At 41.5% G+C, this 23,227-nt stretch overlaps 1 protein-coding gene across 1 annotated transcript in view; it reads right to left on the bottom strand.

Moving 5' to 3' along the window:
• rbfox3a (RNA binding fox-1 homolog 3a) overlaps positions 1-23,227 on the bottom strand; it is a 116,438-nt gene that overhangs the window by 70,144 nt on the left and 23,067 nt on the right. Inside the window, exon 2 of the mRNA XM_026351575.1 lies at positions 3,098-3,346. Within this exon, the coding sequence (XP_026207360.1) occupies positions 3,098-3,346 (249 nt within the window). The remainder of the gene's footprint in view (positions 1-3,097; positions 3,347-23,227) is intronic.

A 23,227-nucleotide genomic window follows, 5' to 3' on the forward strand; every position in this document is an offset into this window, starting at 1 on the left:
GCTGACAATCAGAAATTCCTCACTCAGCTGTGGGAATGTCCCAAAGTGTTTTAAATTAGCAGTTATTAAACTGCTAATCAAGAAACCTGATCTCGACCCCTGTCAGCTGTCCAATTACAGGCCGATACAAACCTCCGATTTATCTCAAAGATATACACTGAGCTCCTCTCCTCTCTCCTTTCTCATCTATTCATTCAAACGTACATTTACATCAACTACCGCACAGAGCTTTATAAGTAATCTCCCAGAGTTATCAACTTTGATTGGATCACCGTCTGACCCTACAGAACTAGACCAGGCGACTGAATATCTAGAGTCGTCTTTACGTTATACCTTAGATAATGTAGCTCCAGTTAAATTTCTGGAAAAGATAGTAGCTGGGCAGCTATCCTCTTATCTTCATAGAAATAACATACACAAACTCTATCAGTCAGGATTTAGGCCTCATGAAAGCATAGAGACGGCACTTGTTAAAGTAGTAAATGACCTCCTATTGGCCTCTGATCAGGGTAGCGTCAATATGCTTGTGCTACTCAACCTCAGTGCAGCTTTTGACACTATTGACCATAGTATTCTCCTTCACAGGCTAGAAAATGTTGTTGGAATTAAGGGAACGCCCCTCTCCTGGCTTAGGTCCTATTTGACTGATTGTTATCAATGTGTAGATCTAAATGGCGATTACTCCACATGCTCTCCAGTGGAGTTTGGTGTTCCACAGGGTTCAGTTTTAGGCCCACTGCTTTTTTCCTTCTACATGCTTCCTCTGGGCAACATTATCCGTAAGCATGGTATTGACTTGCATTGTTATGCTGACGACACACAGTTATATGTTTCATCAAAACCAGATGAGATCAAGCAGCTTAATAAAGTTGAGCAATGTGTAAAGGATATACGAGACTGGATGCTAATTAACTTCCTTCTGCTAAATCCTGATAAGACAGAAGTACTAGTTATAGGATCATCTGCAGCTAGAAGCAAGATTTTAGATCACGCCGTAACTCTGGATGGCCTTTCTGTTACATCTAGTGCAACAGTAAAAGACCTTGGTGTGATTCTAGATTCCAGTCTTTCATTTGAAGCTCATGTAGATAATATCACCAGGACAGCTTTCTTTCACCTCAGAAATATTGCCAAAATAAGAAATATTTTGTCACTAAATGATGCAGAAAAATTAGTCCATGTTTTCATCACCTCTAGGTTGGACTACTGTAATGCCTTACTGTCTGGCTGTTCAACCAGGTGCATTAACAAGCTTCAGTTAGTTCAGAATGCAGCAGCGAGAGTCCTCACTAGAACCAGAAGATATGAGCACATCACGCCTATCTTATCTACACTTCATTGGCTCCCCGTGAAATTTCGCATTGATTTTAAAATACTACTTTTGACATTTAAAGCATTAAATGGTCTTGCGCCACAGTATCTAAGTGAACTGCTAGTGTCTTATGATCCACCATGCCTACTTCGATCAAAGGACGCTGGCTGCCTGTCAGTACCTCGTATCATAAAAACTACAGCTGGGGGCAGAGCCTTTTCTTACAAAGCCCCAAAGTTATGGAATAGCCTTCCAAATAGCGTTCGGGACTCAGACACAGTCTCAGTGTTTAAGTCTAGGCTGAAAACCTATTTATTTAGTCGAGCATTTTGTAAATAGATCTGGGAAGGACTCATGGATGTAGAGCATTATGGTGAACTGGTATGTTTAGATGCTGTCTTCCCAACTCTCACTGATCACTCAGGTTTGTTGATGGTTAAGTGTTCGGTTGCTCTACATCCCAGGGAGCCCTCATGTCTGTGTTTTCCTTCTGGCCCACCCCTTTTAGTTAGGCTGTCATAATTAGTCCTGCTGGAGTCCCTGCTGCACTATTCTACATATACATTCACCTCAAACTTTATCCGACTGTGAATACAACTAACTGCCATCTCTCTCTTTCTCTACCTCTCTATTTCCCTCTTCCTGTCTCTCTGTCGAGCTACATGTCATTCCACCCTCTGCACTCTGGACCTGTCTGACTCGTCCTGATGCCCAATTTCTGGCTGGATATCTCGTCGCCTGGATCCCCTATGGGATGCGTTTGGAGACTGGAGTTGGTCACACACTACTATGAAGTCGGTCTTGGCCTCGGCGGACGTCGGCAGCTGTTTCTCGGAGGTCTCGACTCAACGCTCGATAGTCCAGGAATGGAACAAGTCTGCCTGCAAATAACTAACTGGACTCCACATTAACTTAAAGACATTAACTGTTATACTGAACTGCCTGCTGCCTACATAGCATGTTATCATCCATATGAGGATGGGTTCCCTGTTGAGTCTGGTTCCTCTCAAGGTTTCTTCCTGTTGCCTTCTCAGGGAGTTTTTCCTTGCCACCGTAGCCCTCGGCTTGCTCATCAGGGACAATCTGATTATTATGATTCATACACATTCACTGTTCATGTACTGTTCTTTGGTTGTGTAAAGCTGGTTTGTGACAATGTCAATTGTAAAAAGCACTCTACAAATAAAATTGAATTGAATTGAATTGAATTGAATTGAATTGAATTGAATTGAATATTCATTCAAATGCTACCATTGCATGTCATTAACTTTGTGTCTTCTCTCTCCTGTAGTTGTGCTTCCTTCTCTGTTGTGAATTGGCGCTATACAAATAAAATAAAATTGAATTGAATTGAATTGAATTGAATTGTTGCAATAGATTGAGAATTTCAAGTTGAACTTCAGAGAGTTTATCATGGTCAGTAATCCAGCGAGTCAAAAGTAGCAACATAAATGCAATTTCTTGGTTGAGGCTACGTCCAACAATATTTAACTTTAAAGTTTCTAGAGTGACTCAAGACTTATAATATTGAAATAATAAGTGATAAATGAATTAGATATTAATTAGTTATTATTAAGTATTTAAACTTCTCATTATCAGTGAATGTAATTTATTAGATTAGCTCAGACAATGTTTACTGATTTACAAATTCTTACTGAATGGAAATACACCAAAACACTTTGAACAGGTCATAAAGATGAGTTTCATTGTAACACATACTGGATTGCAGTATTGTACAGAGGTACAAATAATTCTATGTACACTGGATATAAACTAAAGACTCACAGTTACTGTGCTGGCTGGGGGTGCAGGGGTGCTGCTGTCATTTCCTGGCTGGTCGCTGTGTGTGTGTGTTGCTGTATACAGCGTCATGGTATGCTCAGCCACTGTCCTCGGGCCCGTGTAGTCAGTCGGTGTGTGGGTATGGGGTGTGGCATACTCAGTAGGGAGCCCATTCTGTGGTGGAGGGGGGTACTGGGCTGGTGGGAAAGGTTGGGCCATGGTTTCAGGTGGAGCTGGGGCCTCTTGATTACTCTACAAGGAAATATACAAATAGGGACAGAGACAAGGCAAAGTTAATCTACAATTACCCCAACATAAACAATTTTAGCTGCTATTGTACATCCTTGTACCTCCCATACCATCCCTAGAAGTGTTTAGAGTTCAGAGTGGCCCCATGATCGCAGACACCTGTTGAACTTGCATTCCTTTGGTGCAAAAATAGTGCCTTGAATCTCTTAAAATGACAGCAAACTGTTATTACTGTGCAAACCTAGCAGTTTGGTTGGCCTTAGGCACAAAAAAACAATAACATTTAATAAAAACCTCCTAGTTTGACCTAAAATAACTGCTTCTTTAATGTCACATTAGAATATATGTTGTGGAATGTATTGTATATTACGCACAGAATGTCCTCATGGTTAGTTTCACAGTGGCCTCTAATGCCATCCTCTAGTGGGAAAGTCCTGTTTGCCCAACCATCCCCCTGAATACATTTTCCTTATACTTTGCACCTCTAAATGCTATGTCATGTCTATTACAGCCACGAGACGTCCCTCTACTGTAAAACTGTACATCTCTGTTGGTTATTTTCAACTGCTGGTAAAAACAGCGTAGGGTCTCATAGATTACTGTCTCTAACTCCTTTATGAGACGTGAAACATCAATTAGCTGACATTTGATGACAAGCTCTGTTATAAATTCCATGTTTCTAATAAATGTTGTAATTTTCCTTTAGTCTCTACTTTTCTCTGTTTATTCCTCACTTGCTTCAATTGCTGTTTCCTTTATCTTTTCTGTTAAGGTGATGATGCTCCTCCACCCTATCCAGGCTCCTTCTAATTTGCATGCCTGTCAGATAGTAATTTCCTCCAACCAATGATGAGGAATCCATCTGACATATTAGTACCTCACCTTTCTTCCACACTTATCTAAAACCCGATGGAAAGGGCTTAAAAAGGTAGAAAATCAATAATTACTTTATGAGTTGGGGCAAGGCTATGGCCTTAGCTATTTCCAAAGGTTTTTACAATCAATAGCAGTATTGAAGTTAACTATTCTTATGCACAGAGATTGATGATGTTGTGCATAACAAAGCAGTCTGGCAAAGCTTCACTTACTGTAGCCACGTCGTTCCTAGCAGAGAGTCATTGCAGACTGTTTTCAAGCTTCAGTGGCCATTTCAGCTTGTAGTTATTTTGCATTTAGTTTTTAGTCCTTTTTCATTTTCTAGCCTTTGTCCATGTATTTCTGATAGTGGTGCTAACACTGTATTCAACAAAGACATTGATTTGAAATTACACTGACATTTCTACAACAAATTCAGACAAGACAAGAAAACGGAGTGTTGTCTATTCAAACAAAACATACAAACAGATATATTATTAAACTGTTTTATATGATCCACAACTGGAGTACACAGAGTGATTGACATTAAATGTATTCACTTTTATGAATAAAGCAAGTTCCTGGGGTTTACTAGCCATAATATAATATTATTATATCATAATATCTATGACAGACACTGATCTCAGAAATTGAAAGCCTGCTAAAAGTAAAATATATTAAACAAGGGCATTAAATAGTTTTGTTTTCCAATGTATACTACATTATGTCTCAAATGGAATGAACCACATATCTATACTACAACTGAACACAGATGTTTCAGGTTCACTAGAAGTCTACAGGATGGAGATGTGGCCTTGGGTGAGTTTTGGTTTACTTGAACATGAGACTCATTGATAAGCCTTCCTATCTTGCAACATCTATAAAGTCCTAAGCTAATATATGGCCTCACAAGCACATACACTAAAACAAACACTTATACTACTGGTGAGCCACAAACAAAGATGGTCAAGTTAAATAATGCAGTGTGTGAAGATAGAGCTGCAGGAAAAATGCTTGGAAGTTTTCTTTTTAATATACCTCAATCTTGAGTAATGTGAAATATGCGTGATTCCTCTCTCTCTCTCTCTCTCTCTCTCACACACACACACACACACACACACACACACACACACACACACACACACACATGTTTTTTCTCTCTGCTAGCGTTTAAGGTAGAAAAGAGGGATCAGCCATAGAGAACACAGGTAAAAGAGTAGCACTGTTATAGTCAGTGAACTTCCATCATCTATCAAAGTGACTGAGGCGCTGACACACTGAGACATGCCTAGATTCTTGTCAACAAATTGCGCTGGTAAATGATGTCTCCGATCAGCTAAATCATACTATGCATTCCTCTCTTCCTCCATCCCTCCATCTATCTTTCTGGATCAGCCAGGGTCTCTATTTCTCTTCCTCTCTATCCTGCATCTTTCCCTCATTGAATGTCTTTCCTTCAGGCTCAGTGGAGCACTATGCCTGATGTGATGTCTGATGGATTCCAGCTCCATTTACACATCAGACATATATCTGATACAAACTTTCTCTCTTTCTCTCTTTCTCACCAAGTTTAACCCTTAAATAGTCCTTTGAAGAGCCAGCCAAAAAGTCCTGACTCTGAAAATTCTCACCACCATGGTTTGAAACTTAGACTATGAGTGACTATGAGTAGACAATGTATAGTCATACAAGTACATATGCGCATGCACGCACACATACACACACACACACACACACACACACACACACACAGATGTCTATATACTGATTCCCTTCTACTCAGCATTAAAGTAGCCTGATCTTTCTTCTCCACATCATATCCCCCATGTACTTTATGTGTGTTGAGTGAAATATCACTCACACTAGTGATCTTACAGTAGAGCAGACGTAATGACGTATGATACAGAATGCACAGAATCCAAAATAAAGCCAAGAATTTACTAAGCTAGCCCATATCCATAACAAACTGGATTTACAACAGACACTTTTGCATATGTGTGTGTGAGCCCTTTCAATCCTATCAACACAGCTATACTCTTGCCAGTTTCCAGACTAATGAAGATATAGATACTGTAAGATATAGACAGTGATATTGCTCAGCCTAGGAAATGCAAATAGACACTGACACAATCTGACATACACAAGCAGGCGAATTTAACCATTTTGGGACACACATATATACTGTATAAACAAATAAAACATGTGTCCCCTATGCCAGTGCACCAACTAAGCGGGCATAACAAAGGCTGCTGAGACTCACCACTCTACTACTGCCAGCTGAGATAGATAGCCTGGTTCTTGCATTTAAACGCACTGAATGTTATTGTTGGATTGGGAAGTAGTCACTCCAGCATTTTCACAGCAATGGGTGTTTGTTTTTAGAATAAAATGCCCAGCTTTGGCTGCAGTACTTATAACCAGCCATGCATCAAGCCATGCATCAAACAGGGACAAATAAAATAACCTTCATATAAGCTGTTTTGTAATTGAGAAACAACAAAAACACATTAGCAGCAACAGGTAGGACTCATCGTCACTTGTCAATGTCAAAGTTTAATGTACATTCATTTAATGTACACTAATGTACATGCGTCCTCTACCTGACAACTTGAGTGAGCTTTGATTCTGGGGAGGAGGGGTGGCGAGAGACAATGCTGTTCAGTACTTTAAATTTGGATTGCAGTACAACTTTTAAGTCCTTAGTGTCAGTCTTGCATGTTGTTCCTTTAAAATAGTTCTAATTATTTTTTTCATTTCTAAAACAATGTGTTAACCCCGGAACAGCCTTTTAAGGTTGTGAGAACTGGCCAAGTTGTCTCACACTAACACAAACATTTTTGTATGGCAGTCACTGTGATGACACTCATTGACAAATGCATTTCCTAGCCCCCCCTCTGTTGGGTAGGCCATGTTAATCTACTCTGTATTGATTTTTAATTTATAACATGTAATGCCTTACCCTAACCTTAACCATCAGCGTCTCACCCTAAACTTTAAACCCTAACCCTAAAACCTAGTCTTAACCCTAAAAATGCTCTTTAACCACACTTCTAATTTTGAGGACAGGCTAAAATGCCCTCACTTCAAAGGTTATAATTTCAAGCTCACATACAAACACAACAAAATTACATCTGAAATATAATAATATACTATTTACAGTGTATTCATGATAGTAAAGCTACCTCTGTGCAAAAGATACAGACTTCTCTTATTTGTGTATGGAGAAATTATCTGCCTTCACAGAGGAAGGGGAAAAGCACAGCGCAAGTCTGCAAGGAGGAAAGAAAAGCATACCATATAGCTATGTCTCCATTGTGATTTAATTAAAACACTGTTTTACAGTAACTTTGCATCACCATCATCATTAGCAGCAGCAGCAGTAGCAGTAGCATCATTATTAACATGAGAGCAGTTATGTAAACCTACTGACTTTACCCTGAGAACAATATCCTGAATGGTTATTAGTGTGTGTGACGATGACCCAGTCCCTGTGAGTGAGTTATGCATGAGTGTGCACACACACCCAACTTTGACAGAGAGGAAATGAAATCTAATTTAACACTTGGCTGAGCAGAGACAGGGCCAACACTCCCAGTCCCTCATTGGCCAAGCAGGGACACTCCACATCCCAAGCCTGGTGTGTGTGTGTGTGTGTGTGTGAGAGAGAGACACTGAGAGCAAGTGACAGAGGAATCATGTTCATGAAGAGTAGAACGGTGATTCTGGTGGAGAAGAGAGACTGTTTCAATATTCAGTGTGTGCCGCACTGTCCCCTGGATGCCAGTTCCCTCTAGGCCTGCTACATGATACTCACTAACCCCTGTAACAATGGCAAACATGTAAATCTGGCTGTGTGCTGAATTCAATGAGACCTCGGCACAAAGCCACCAGCACTGCCATTGCTGGCACACGTAGTGGAAAAAGAGACACATATACACTGAGAAGTGTGTGCTTTTCATTTAATTTCTACAGACTCACAATCTATAAAACACCTTAAATGCTGTTCATTTTGTAAGTACCTGAAATTAGGCTAGAGGTTGTCCATCACAGAGCTTTCATGTACCCAGACAAAACCGACACAGGCATGGGAAGAATGCACAAACTCTACATAGAAGCCAATCCTTCTTGCTGTAAGGCCACCCCCTCTCCCATTTAAGAAATAAAGATGATTATAAATATTTATCCACCTCTACTTGTTAATGGCAGACTGATGACGGGATAGGTTTTGCCAGGGTACTGTGATGGCTGCACTTGCTGCCACACAACTGACCTGAATGTTGGTAACCCTCTTGCATTGGATACCTTAGTTTTTGATTTGATTGGGTGGCTGTGGCTCAATAGGTAGAGCAGTTGTGCCAATCACAGGATTGGTAGTTTGATTCTCGGCTGCCACATCACATGCCAAAGTGTACTTGGTCAAGATACTGAACCCCAAGTTGCCCCCGGTGAGTCAGGTCAGCTGCATAGCAGCTCTGCCATCAGCGTGTGTGTGCTTGGGTGTGCGAATGGGTGAATGAGATGCAGTGTAAAGTGCTTTGAGTACCAGCTAGGTAGAAAAGAGCTACAGTATATAAGTGCAGACCATTTACCATTCATATTTAGTTTATTTTCTATAAATTATGTTGGTTTCAACATCACAATATGGCAATATATAGGAAACAGTCTTAGTTTCAGTCAATATACTCAATTTATTTGGTATGGTTGACAGAACATAAGTTTCTTTTTTGTTTTTTGTTTTATTTGACAGTATTTTGTCCAGCATAGCATGCAACATGGAGTACTGGATGCCTTTTCATGCTGGACAGTTTTGTTTTTTCAAAGGTGTGTTTTTATCTAGGTGTAATTAGGGTGTAGTTCACTCCTCTTGATTGGTGACCTGAATTTATATTTTGTATTTTTTAATATATATATATATATATATATATATATATATATATATATATATATATTTTATATTTTGTAATATGTTCCATAATGCTTATTACCAGCTTCAGTATTGGACAGGTGAAAGAGGGGACAGAGGGTAGGAAGAGAGAGGGGGGAGACAGAAGAGACAAAGAGTAGTAGTAGAGTAGTAGTAGTAGTAGTAGACAAACACCTACCTAAAAATAGTATAATTAGCAACAACAATACACACACACAAATAAATAATAGTAAGTAAATAAATAATAATAATTCCCAATTATAATTTACAGTAGCAAGAACAAAATACTAGTAATAGTAAGCAGAGCACAGTGCAAACATACGACGTATACCAACCAGTTCAAGCACGAGCAAATAAATCACATCTCACTATCATGTGCAGCGGCACAACAGCAGTCACCACCATAGTGTTTTGTTCTTGTGTAGCGTGAGTGCGGACACAGATGCGCAAACATGCTCCCAAGTGCCACCAGTGAATCCTGTCAAGGTGGCCACAGTGGGGCATGGCCACCATCCTTTACCAGATTCAGCGAGTGGTGAGAATCCCAGCCATCCATCCCAGCTTGTCTGTGTATATGATGTAATACAGTATGTATATGTGTGTGTAGGGAGCAAACGTGCATTCAAATGAAGGAGATTTACAGGCGCTCCACCGTTGGCTGACAGCTGGTGTCTCCTACGCAATGCCCCCAGGCCCTAGCTGTCTACTATGCAGGTAAAATTGGTAGGCAGTCATCGCCACCAGGGGCATGGGTGAAGCCACAGCCATGCAGCCTCACCTCCTCGGAATTGTATGTGTGTATGTGATAAAGTATAAGGAGCGTTGAGGGTAGGCCAATCCCCGCAAGGAGCAGACAGATGGCGCCACAGTGAAGTAGGATTCATCCACTGGCCCCTGGAAAAGGGACCTCCAAAGCCCTGGGTGGATGTGTGTGTCTAATGCAGTTAAAACTGAGGGGCATTCAGCTCCGGGTGGGGCAATCCCGACCCACTTCAGAGAGGAAGCCCCTCATAGCCCTAGATGCATGTTTGTAACGTATTGTAGCTGGGAAGTGGGGTAATAGGGTGAACAGAACTAGGTCCCTGACTGGCTATGTCGCCTGCCCCACTCATCCACCCCTCCCAGACGGGGCCAAGCCCACCGGCCTTAAGGGACACTGCAGTGACAGCGACCATGACAGCAGCTGCCCTCTGTTGCAAAAAATAAATAAATAAAATAATAAATAACCTAACCTAAATAAATTAATTAATTAATAAAAAAGCCTTTAAACTATTTAATTCAATTTTATTTGTATTGAGCCAAATCACAACAGTCATCTCACGGCACTTTACAGTGTAAGGTTTAAGACCTTCCAGATTATACATTGTGCACAGTGATTTAATAATTTCCAATTTTAAAGAGGCCATATTATGCATAATGTTGGATTTACATTTTTATTTTGACCTGCAACCCTTCGGAGGACAAGTGGTTTAGATAATGGATGGATGGATAAATGGATGGATTTTCTACTCTCCTGAAATAGATTTGAATGGTTTACAACTATTTTTTTTTTAGGCATTTATGCAGTATATCCTTCCTCTTTCACTTGCTGCAAGAATGCTCTCTAACCAAATGGCCTCTCTAAATCCTCTGACAGAGCATCAAATCCAATGTTCCTTTCCTCCAATGTTTAGGAGTTTTCACAGTAATAATAATAATAATTAACAGTAATAATGTGCACACATTTGACCATCCCTTAATTTATTGCAGATGTTGCATTTTTGAATGTATCTGCTCTCATATCCCAACAGAAGTGTTACAGTGTTTTCTAAAGCCTTAATGCAGAAAAGGAGTGAAATTACCTGACACTGATAGCATTATTTAACGTGTTACTAAAGAAATGTATTTGGTAAAGCACATTTATTCACACAGTCTGCATTACAAACATTGATCTCAGCTAAACAGTTCATCTCACCCCTGAAAGTCTCTCTGACCAAAAAATAAATAAAAAATCATATGTCTCAAAATTAGCTCATTCCTCCACAAACTGTCAACAAGCCTCACTGAGAAAGCAACACTGACACTTGCGATACACTGAACAAAATAGTAATAACAGAGAGCATCCAACTACTGCTTGGCACCACTACGATTCATGACAACTCTGCGAACACAATGCATGACAACTCTGCGTGAGTTCAAATCATGTCATAAACATTGTTTCTCCTCTAGTAAAATTAGTACAATATCTGGTCTCACAATAAACCGTCACCAAATTTCACACTCTTTCTCCCCTAACACCCAATGCATCGGCTCTTTCACACAGACAGTGGGGAGAACTCACCTTGCCTCTGACACTACCTCCCCAGGTGGCTTAGAGGAGGGTCCGCACAGAGCCCCCCCGCTGGCTTGGCGCGTTTAATACAGCACAGCGAGCCGTTCTATATACAGTGAGGGAAAAAATTATTTGAACCCCAGCTGATTTTGTAAGTTTTCCCACTAACAAAGAAATGATCAGTCTATAATTTCAATGGTAGGTGTATTTGAACAGTGAGACACAACAATGACAAAAAAAATCCAGAAAAATGCGTTTCAAAAAGAGTTATAAATTAATTTGCATTTCCACGAAGGAAAGAAGTATTTGATCCCTTCGAAAAACGTGCTTTAGTACTTGGTGGCAAAACCTTTGTTGGCAATCACAGAGGTCAGCCATTTCTTGTAGTTGGCCACAAGGTTTGCACACATCTCAGGGGGGATTTTGGCCCACTCCTCTTTGCAGATCCTCTCCAATGTTTGGCAACTCGAACCTTCAGCTCCCTCCACAGATTTTCTATGGGATTAAGGTCTGGAGACTGACTAGGCCACTCCATGACCTTAATATGCTTCTTCTTGAGCCAGTGATTTGTTGCCTTAGCCGTGTGTTTTGGATCATTGTCATGCTGGAGTACCCAACCACGACCCTTTTCAATGCCCTGACTGAGGGAAGGAGGTTCTCACCCAACATTTGACGGTACATGGCCCCATCCATCCTCCCTTTGATGCGGTGCAATTGTCCTGTCCCCTTGGCAGAAAAACACCCCCAAAGCATAATGTTTCCACCTCCATATTTGACAGTGGGGATGGTGTTTTTGGAGTCATAGGCAGCCTTCCTCCTCCTCCAAACACAGCGAGTTGAGTTGATGCCAAAGAGCTCGATTTTGGTCTTATCTGACCACAACACTTTCACCCAGTCTTCCTCTGAATCAGTCAGATGTTCAGTGGCAAACTTCAAACGGGCCTGTAGATGGGCTTTCTTGAGCAGGGGGACCTTGCGGGCACAGCAGGATTTCAGTCCTTCACGGCGTAGTGTGTTACCAACTGTTGTTTTGGTGACTATGGTCCCAGCTGCCTTGAGATCATTGACAAGTTCCTCCCGAGTGGTTCTTGGCTGATTCCTCACCGTTCTCATTATCATTGAAACTCCACGAGGTGAGATCTTGCATGGAGCTCCAGACCAAGGGAGATTGGCAGTTAATTTATGTTTCTTCCATTTGCGAATAATTGCACCAACTGTTGTCACCTTCTCACCCAGCTGCTTGGCGATGGTCTTGTAGCCCATTCCAGCCTTGTGTAGGTCCACAATCTTGTCCCTGACATCCTTGGAAAGCTCTTTGGTCTTGGCCATGGTGAAGAGTTTGGAATCTGGATTGATTGATTGCTTCTGTGGACAGGTCTCTTTTATACAGGTAACGAGCTGAGAGGGCTGCCAATGTCAGCTCGTTACCTGTATAAGATCCACCTGGGAGCTCGAGATCTTGCTGACGGATAGGGGATCAAATACTTATTTCCTTCATGGAAATGCAAATTAATTTATAACTCTTTTTGAAAAGCATTTTTCTGGATTTTTTTTGTCATTGTTGTGTCTCACTGTTCAAATAAACCTACCATTGAAATTATAGCCTGATCATTTCTTTGTTAGTGGGCAAACTTACAAAATCAGCTGGGGTTCAAATAATTTTTTCCCTCACTGTATTTATATTTCCACACCCAGAGTGGCTAGGTTGTCATTTTTTTCTTGTATCAGTCAGATCTGCATCACAATAAAGAGGGAAAGTGATCAAAGACCTGGGTTTAAAACCTATTTTGTATTTGTTTCTGACTACTAGAAGTTAAAAGATTTTCTTTTATATCAGAATCAAAATAGTTATTTCTTACAAGGATATATATATATATATATATATATATATATATATATATATATATATATATATATATATATATATATATATATATATATATATATATATGCATATATATATATGTATGTATATATATGTATATATATGTATGTGCATGTTGAACTCAACAAAATATCATGAGCCGATATGAGCTCCCACTCTAGTCTCTGTAATGGCTCTCTGCGTGTACTCAGGTTAATTGCAATGCTACTACTTTTTCTTTCCCTGTTTGTTGTTTAACAAGTAAAAAGCCTCAGGAGTGTAATACCATAGAATTGCACAATAGTCTAATACCATAGTATTAGGTCTAATACCCTATTACACACACACACACACACACACACACACACACACACACACACACACACACACACACACACACACACACACACATTGTATAGACAAACAGCCATGGCCACTGAAAGCTACAATTCCAATCTGACTATAGAGATAGGATCAATAGAGAATGTCCTGTACATGGGACAATTCCTTGAGTGATCAAGGCAGGAGTCGAGCCTCTTTCTTTCCAATCATACTTTTCTCTTCTAAAACTACTTTGATTATCCTGGAGGTTCCAATAAGCCTCATCATTCAATGCTTTTTCTCATTCTTCTCATGTCTTTTTTGTGTAAAAATAAAGTGATCTTTTAACAATAATTCTTATGATTATTATGAATACTTATAACTTGTAAATCATATTGATAAAACTTAATGATATTTGATTACACTAATGGATGTGCAAGTGGTCCAAGAAGAGGTCCTGTTCCTGGCTTTTATTTTGGTAGACTTCCTGTTTTCGCCACAATCCATGTTTCCTTGCTTCATGTAATTGCTATGATTACTTTGACCTGGATTACCTGGAGCAGTTATCATCGCTCCTGGATATTTTTATAATCAACCTCTCATCCATGACTCTCGTGCCAGATTGTTTGTCCTTACACAACTTTCCAGCTTTGCTCTAATTATGATTGTTGCCTTGTGTTTTTTGACCATTTTTGTCTTTGTCTCTGCCTTTGCTTTGCCCCTCTTGAAAGACTGTGTATATCATGTGCCTGTCTGTGTCTCTGGACCCTCGCTCTCCCTCTCTGGACTAGGACTACAGATCTCCTTGGACACCCCTATCTCTCTATTGGACATAGACCGGAACTTTCAGAACTCTTTCTGGATCACGGACATCGGAACCAGTCATTATCGCAGGTTTTTGCCTGCAACACTTGCAGTGAAATTTTTGTTTATCATGATCACCAAATATTTATTAGTCTCACCTTTTGCCAGACCTCTTATTGTTGTCTGTTTATTTGCTACTTTGTTTTGCTACATTCCTCACTGTTAGCTGCTAATAATGAAACACAACATTATGAGCAGCCACTTGGAGGACACCAGTTTCTTCTCTGCCCTCATGTGCCACCAGACTTTCCAGTGTGCCTAGCTCCCTCAGTTGGTTTGTTTCAAGTCCTTGTCATTACAATTAACTAAGTCCTGAACATATACATCATTCTACTCTCCTGTTAGCCCTGTTACTTACCACTCTTTCTTATAGATCGCCGACCTATCCAGCTGAGTCATAGCCAAGCATTCATTGTTTTGTTTTTGTACAATAAAATCCCCTTTAACATTTTCAGTGGCAACTGGCATTTAATTGGGTCCATTCACAGCTGTTACAATAACCATATTTGAATAGAAAATTGTAGCCTAAATCTCTAAGTCCCTTCCAGAGTGCCTCCTTTTAATGGAGAGAGAGACCCTAAAGAGAGTGAGAGAGCTAAATGTTTAAGACTGTTTCATTGTAAAAGGAACCAGAGCAGAGTGATAACAACACATTATTCATAGAGGTCTTCTATCACTGCACTCTTTTGGTCTAAGGCAGCGAGAGACAGCAAGACAGAAGAGGAGACACAAGATAGATTTGTCAGGGGGAAATTATGAAGAATAAGAAAGCCTGGGGAAGCAGACAAAGAGAGACAGGGGTTGGAAGGGCAATAAGGTGGATGGGGACAGTATCCCACTTTGACTTACAAATGAACAATCAATGTACAAATCAAAATCTCCCCCCTTGAGGCGCAAAGGGTTTGGAGTTCAGTGTCTCATCCAGGAACACTCTGACATATGGCCAGGAATCAGGGACCTTGAAACCAGTAACTCTGGGGTTCGTAGATGACCGCCCTACCAACTGAGACCTGAAGGACTGTGCTGCTAAGTTCTGTGGGATTCTACAGCACCTCTTCAACCTTAGCCTGAAACAGGAGCATGTGCTGAGGCTTTAGAAAATGAATGATGCAATCATATGGCAGGCAGCACTGTTAGGATCATGTTTTTGACTTCTCCAGTGCTTTTAATACATTCCAGCCTCTCCTGCTGAGAGACAATCTCCTGGAGATGCAGGTTGACTCCTCCAAGGTTCCTGGATTACTGACTATCTGACAGACAGACTGCAGTTTGTACAGCTGTGAGAATGTGGGTCTGAGCAGGTGATCAGCAGCACAGGAGCACCACAGGGGACTCTCCATTCATGATTCCTCTTAATCCTGCACACCTCTGACTCTACAACACTGAGTCATGTCATTTGCAGAAATTCTCACATGACTCTGTCTGCCAGGGCAGCAGCATCAGAGCAGGAGACACCAAGAAAATGAACAAACTGATCAAAAAGGCGGGCTCTGTGCTGGAACCCTTGGAGCAGGTTGTGGAGAGAAGGATGCAGAACAAACTGCTGAATATCATAGAGAGCAGCACACATCCTCTCTACAGCCTGTTGGTCAAACAGCGGAGTAAATTTAGGAAAAGCCATCAGCCATCAATCTGTACAATGACCATGTTCAGACGGTAGTGACAAACATTTGAACTTTCGCTTGTGGGAAAAACTTGACAAACTTCATTATATTGTATTGCACATTATTCTCAAACATACAACTAAACAACATGCTTAATGGTTTTCCTGTTTTGTTCTGTGTTTTAAAGGTGAAATTTTGTTTCTGTTTTGTTTCTGTTTAGATGTGTTTCTGTTTCAGTTTATACTGGGTGAATACAAACCACAAATCCAAACACTGCACTATCATTCTATACTTGTGTGTATCATTCTACATGTGTAATTTTAAAGATGTTATTCACAGGGATGAGGCCACTGAAATTATCACCAGCTTTGCAGGTTCAGTGTGCTTTACAGAGATGTAAGGCCTATGCTGATGGAACTTAACGTAATGTGACAGCAGACATTAAGGACAGCTATAAGTACCGTAGGGTAGGGTAAGGGATCTGCAGGGAAATGGGGACCATGAAGAGGCCACCAGGAAAGCAGCACCCACCAAAAACCTGCAGAGAGTCAGGTAAGTTTTAAAAACAGCATACGAGCAATTAACACTTACGCACTGCCAGTTATCAGGTACCCCGCTGGAATAATAAGCCAGCCAAAGGAAGAAATAGATGCCACTGACATCAAGACAAGGAAGCTCTTTACAATGCATGGAGGGGTTCACTCCAAATCAAGCACCCTGAGATTATACAATAAAAGGAAAGAAGGGGGCAGAGGCCTAGTGAGGGTTAGAGTCACTATCCAAGATGAAACAACAAAGATCCATGAGTACATTAGAAAGATGGCCCCAACGGATGACATGCGTAGTGAATACTTCAGGCAGCAGAAACCTACGGAGGAATTTAATTCAATTAAATGTTATTTTATTTGTAAAGCGCCAAATCACAACAGAAGTAATCTCAACACAGTTTACAGTGTAGGGTTTAAGACCTTTAAGAGTATAATTAGATAAAAAATTACATAGAAAAGCCAACAATCCCATTTGAGCAAGCTTTAGGCAGCAGTGGAAAGGAAGAACTCCCTTTAGAGGAAGAAACATGTCATGGAAAGAGAAATCACATGTACCACCGATTGATAGAAGAAAGTTATCGTAAAATCCTACCAGCTGTTGGACAAAGCTAGATTGAACTACAGCACAGAGGCTCTAGTCATGGCAGTGCAGGAACAAGCTTTGAATACAAGATCAGTAGAGGCTGGGCTCTATCACACCAGGGAAAACTCTGGCAGGCTATGCAAAGATGCCCCTGAGACAATCCAGCACATAACAGCAGAGTGCAAGATGCTAGGAGGCAGGGCGTACATGGAATGCTATAACTAAGTGGTTGGCATAATATACAGGAACATCTGTGCCAAGTAAGGGCTGGAAGTCCCAAAGTCAAAATGGGATACAACTCCAAAAGTGTTTGAAAATGAACAATTCAATTTAATTCAATACAGTTCTATTTGTATAGTGCCAATTCATAACAGAAGTCATCTCAAGGCAAACTCAGGGCACACCGTATAAGGTTTAAGACCTTACACAGTATAATTATACAAAAAATGATATAGAAAACCCAAAAATCCCATTTGAGCAAGCTTTAGGCAACAGTGGAGGAAGAAACCTCCAGCAGAAGCAGGCTCATAGTAGGAAATACCATTGGCAAATACAGACTGAAAAACTGGTAATGGCTAGCCAACCAGGCATAGTAGTGGTAGACAGAGGAAGAAGCTGTAGTGATAGATGTAGCAATCCCAAGTGATGGAAACAGCAGGAAAAAGGAAGCTTAAGAAAAACCAAAGGCTGATAGAAGAGCTAGAGAGGATGTGGAAGACAACAGTGGTCCCCGTGGTAATGCAACACTTGTGTCAGTGACCCAAAAATTGGAAGAGTGGCTCCGGCAGATTTCAGGAATGATATCTGAGATCTATGTCCATAAGAGTGCAGTCAAGATATTGGTAGAGGACCTGGGCTTGAAGGACAAAGACCTCCCACAATGGGCAAGTGGGATAGTGCCCAGGACGGGGCCATGCTGCGGGTCGAGTGCACATGCACGCCAGGGGGATCCAGCAGGCCAGACTGTTCATAGGCTGATAGACAGATCAGCTGCACAATCCAACCCGCCAGCCGAGACTTCGACATAGGCTGACTGAAAAGGCTGGGCTGAAAATTGAGACGAATCCGCCATCGAGACAGATCCGGCAGAAGAGCGGCTGGAGCAGGGTGAATGGCGGCAACGCATACACCAATCCCAAGGGCCACGGATGTGCCAAGGCATCCCAGCCCAGAGGCAGGTCGTCGGCCCTCAGAGAGAAAAACAGGGGGCAGTGGGTGGACTCCCCGCAGGCGAAGAGATCGACTGTCACCCTGCCAAACCAAGCCCAGATCTGCTCCATCACATGGGGAGCCTTGAGGGAAGTGAAGCTTGGGTGAGCGTACCTTTCAAACCACTGTTGCAACACGGCAAAGGGCCAGGGAACCCAGGCCGCACTGTTAGTTGATGTAAGAAGCCCATATGAGGATGGGTTCCCTGTTGAGTGTGGTTCCTCTCAAGGTTTCTTCCTGTTGCCTTCTCAGGGAGTTTTTACTTGCCACCGTCGCCCTCGGGTTGCTCATCAGGGACAATCTGATTATTATGATTCATACACATTCACTGTTCATGTAAACTTCATAGTTTCTTTGTTTGTGTAAAGCTGCTTTGTGACAATGTCAATTGTAAAAAGCGCCATACAAATGAAATTGAATTGAATTGAATTGAATTGAATTGAATTGAATTGAATTGAATTGAATTGAATTGAATTGAATTGAATTGAATTGAATTGAATTGAACTGAAGAAGCGCAGATGGTGCTGTCAGTCTGAACAATCACGTGGCGGCCCTGCAGCCAGGGCAGGAACGCCCGGAATGCCAGGACCGTGGCCTGGAGCTCCAAGACGTTAATGTGCCTACACCCCCAGCGGCGATCCCAGGACCCGAGGACGCCACAGCCTTCGAGGACTGTGCCCCAGCCAACAGGGGACACATCGGTGGAGACCAGCTGGCGGTAGGAGACCAGCTGGCGGTAGGTGACCAGCGAACTCCCCCGCTGGATGTTGGTGGGGATACGCCAACAACATCAACACCACCGCCGTGGAGTGGTGGGAGCAGCGAGGTGACAGGCCAAGGCTCGCAAAGCACCGCTGCCATGGGGCACAGATGCAGAAAGGCCAGGGGAACCACCTGCAAAGGCAGAGCCCCCAGGTGACTTGGGTATGAAGGCAAAAATGACTCAGGCAGGACAGAAAAGCCTGATGCCTCTACGGGGTCAGGGTGACAGTGGCAATGGTGGTGCCCAGGGTCGTACCCAGGAAGAGAACCAATTGGGACTTCCAGGAGCAGGACGACAAGGCGGTGGCACAGCTCTTGGGAGGCCTCACAGACGAGACAATCGGCGAGATAATTCAGGACTCACAGGCCCTGTGCCCTGAGGGGAGCCAAAACTGTGTCCAAACACCGGGTGAAGTTCGGGGGTGCCAGGGATATGCCAAACGGCATAAGGCGAAACGGCGGAATCACCAGGCCAGATGGAGATGTGGAAGTAGGCGTCTTTCAGGTCCACTTTGGCAAACCAGCCTGCCGGACCCGCGCCATGGTAAGCATCCTGCACCTCAGGGGCCTCAGGAAGCAGTTGAGGCCACGGAGGTCCAGGATTGGGCGCCGTCCTACTGGGGTACCAGCCCGCGGGGTGTCTCCCACCGGCACCTTCCCCACTGCACGCTTCTGGAGGAGGCAGGAGAGCTCCTCCGTGAGGATGGCAGTGTGCTGGGGATGTGCATGGAAGCGGGCCTCACAGGACTGAGTGGGCATAATATAGCAGTCAAAATAAGGGATCCTTTCAATACACAAGGAAGGGGAACAGTGTTCAGGGAACAGTGTTCAGGGAGGCTGCCAACAGACAGGCTCCCAGACTAAAAAGGCAGACAATACAGCAGTTCCCACACAAACAACAACAACCAATTCAACCACACAGCTGATACAGGGTAAGTGGAGATCAAACTATCAGTGTGCACACGCCTCCAGGGTCGCTTTATAGCATCCCCTGAGGGGGCGTGGCAGGGGAACAGGCGTGTCTTAAAGAATATCCACGCACCTGACCTCGGGAGGTCATTTCCTGTACCTATAAATAGCTCTGGTTGAAGAGAAAGTATCGAGATGAAAGAGAACATGGACTTACACACACACACATGTACATATAATCCTACAAACACACCCCCATTCACCACACACTTGCAAAACAATCAATCACACTCCATCCCTTGCTCCAGTTGTTCACAATGATCCTTTTCTTAATAAAATGTAAGATGTTCTCCTGAGGGATCTCAGGAGAACATCAACCCAGCAACCCTGGATCAGGGTCTCCTCCAGGGGACCCTATTATTATTATCTTTATCATTATTATTAGACCTCAGACAGAAAACACAAGTACTAAAAAGTCATCAGAGCAGGAGAGGAAGTTATACATTAGGTTTATAAAAATTTTGTTTGTTTTGTTTTATTTCTTTGGATAAATTAGTATTTCATCACTTTTTTTGCTCTTTATTGGTGTACTAATTTATTTTTACTGTATTGTATATTGTAACAGGAATGGGACAACTTTAGTTGTGATTTGGCTTCATATAAAGAAATTGAATTTAATTGAAATTTGTTTTGATTGTGTTTTTAACTGCTCTGAACAAAGTATGTTGGTATTAGCAAAACTGCAATGTTTTGCAGGGGATGGTCTCTGACTGAGAAAGCAGTTCATGAATTTCAGTGGTCATTGAATGCATTTAGTTTGAAAGCAAAGTCATTCCCAATTTGCTCCACGTGGACTTGTGGAGTTTGTTTTGTTCTGTTTTGCTGACTGTGTAAAGAGTTTTAACAATGTGTTTTCAGTTTTGACCAATGCTTGTTGCAATTAAAAAAACTGTAATTCATGTATATTCAATTCCATTCAATTCAGTTATGTATATGATTCATTCTTTAAACCTAAATTTTTGGTTTGTTTGTTTTGCTGTAAACACAAAGCATAGTTGACCCACCCGGGCACTGACCATTAGGGTACAGAAATGGGTAAACTGGTCAGAAACCAGAAATACATGAAATAATTAGATTACATGTTAAGGGTTGCGTTTGTGAGTGTTGCATGGCATATCTACAGTATATTGTAGTGTAGTGTATCATGTTCTGAAAATTGTGTATGCCTGCTTTAATTTTGTGGACATTTCTGGAAATGTATTAAATGAAACAGCCTTATGAGTTAGAATGTGTTAGGGAAAGATTATCTCTATTATCTCTATTATCTATTATATCTCGTATCCAGCAGTATTGTGTGTGTGAGGAGATGAATGATAAGTACCTCTGTTTTTTCCTGAATGAAGTCTATTATTATTGTGAATGAATTTACTGTTTCACATTCTGCTCTACGTGACAGTTCCCCATAAATATGTTTTATATTTTCATATTTTTATTCTATTCTATTATTCTATTCTTTTTCCCATTTCTATTTTATTTTCCAATTTATTCTTCTCATGCTCAACTATTGAAGTTTTTTCCCCTTACTTTAGCATTTGTTTTTTTATCACTAAAGCAATGTTTTTTACTGAAAACACATCTCTGTTACACTATGTCCTCTCCCTGGCTGTAGGATTAGAGCTATAGACCTTTGTTTGCCACATGCATTTTTAAACATAAAAGGCCTTGCTCCAACATTACACCCCACTAATGATCCTAATTATGCAGTGAGCCCAACCCCTGTCCAACCATGACCAGCAAACAGCACAGTCACAGCTGTTATATGGCTACATTTTTTCTCTGTACTTAAGGATTACATGGCTTAGACTGTCTTTGTGTGTGCATGATGACAGAGCTGCAGCAGCCCCAGATCTTAATGCTATTTCAGATAAACTGTGTTTCATGAGTGTCCATCTCTGACAAAGGATTGAACCTGTCACTGGGGTCACTGTTTGGCTGAAAGAAAAAATATTGTCATTTAATAATAGCTTTATCTATGTTTTTTTGTGTGATTCTATTTCTGACTTTCTGCTTTCTAATTGATTATTATTCTGGCTTGTTTTCATCTTTGCCCCCTCTCTGGTTTCATTCAAGCCATTGGTCACCACCTGATTGTTCATGGTTAATTCAATTCAGTTGGCTTTTATGTCTTTGAAGCATGCTTGAACTTTGATTAATTGATTAGTTTCTTTTGGTTTCATAGATAAGTATAGCTGGGTATCATCTGCATAGCAATGGAAAGGTATAGAGTGTTTCCTAATAATATTGCCTAAGGGGGACATATAGAGAGTCCTATTAACCTGCTTTGCTCTATTCACCCAGTGCCAGATAGTTCATTGCCATTACCAATTTCCTGTACTACCACCCAGGGTCTGTTCCTGATTTAATGTTTGCCCATATCCTTCACTTGCAGTCTTAGGGATTGTTCTGTTATTGGTCTCTCTGTCTGTGTCTCCAGGATTCCCCATGTCGGTTAAAAGCATTTCTCTAGGTCCAAAACAATACTACACTCTTGCAGAATTGCAATTTAGTAATTTAATTATCTATTAGAATTTACTTCTAGGCTGAAGGGGTGACTCCTACCAGAAGAATGCAGTGCAAGGTACAGCTAAGATTATACACAGAACCCTGGTCTGGTAGAGGACCTGAGGTTAAGGGAAGACACACCGAATAATATTGATGACAACAGATTTAAATAAAATGATAGTATGGGTGTGGGAAATGGAAAGGTAACACATTAATGTCTCTCTTCTTTTTCTTCCCTCATTAGTTGAGAAATGGACAGGATCCCAACTTTTCAATTCTTCAGTTCAGTACTTGCCCCCTCCCTCTTGCTCTATTTGTCACACTTAAATTATTCAGATTATCATCTAAGTGTTGTTTCTGCTTATGTAATAAGCAAACATGTTATTATTTCACCTAACAAGCCTATTCAGGCCCAGGGGTGGAGTGAAACCAAACCTGGAGTGAAATTTGTCGGCGCCAACCAACTATCTTCAGACTGAAAAAGCAACTTGGATGAGTAGCAAAACATTTCAACCTAACAAGAAGGAAGTCCAGTTGACATTACTCAACTTCCAGATAACTCCACCTG

Source organism: Anabas testudineus, chromosome 19 (genome assembly GCF_900324465.2).
Source record: "Anabas testudineus chromosome 19, fAnaTes1.2, whole genome shotgun sequence".
In the NCBI taxonomy this organism is placed as follows: domain Eukaryota; kingdom Metazoa; phylum Chordata; class Actinopteri; order Anabantiformes; family Anabantidae; genus Anabas; species Anabas testudineus.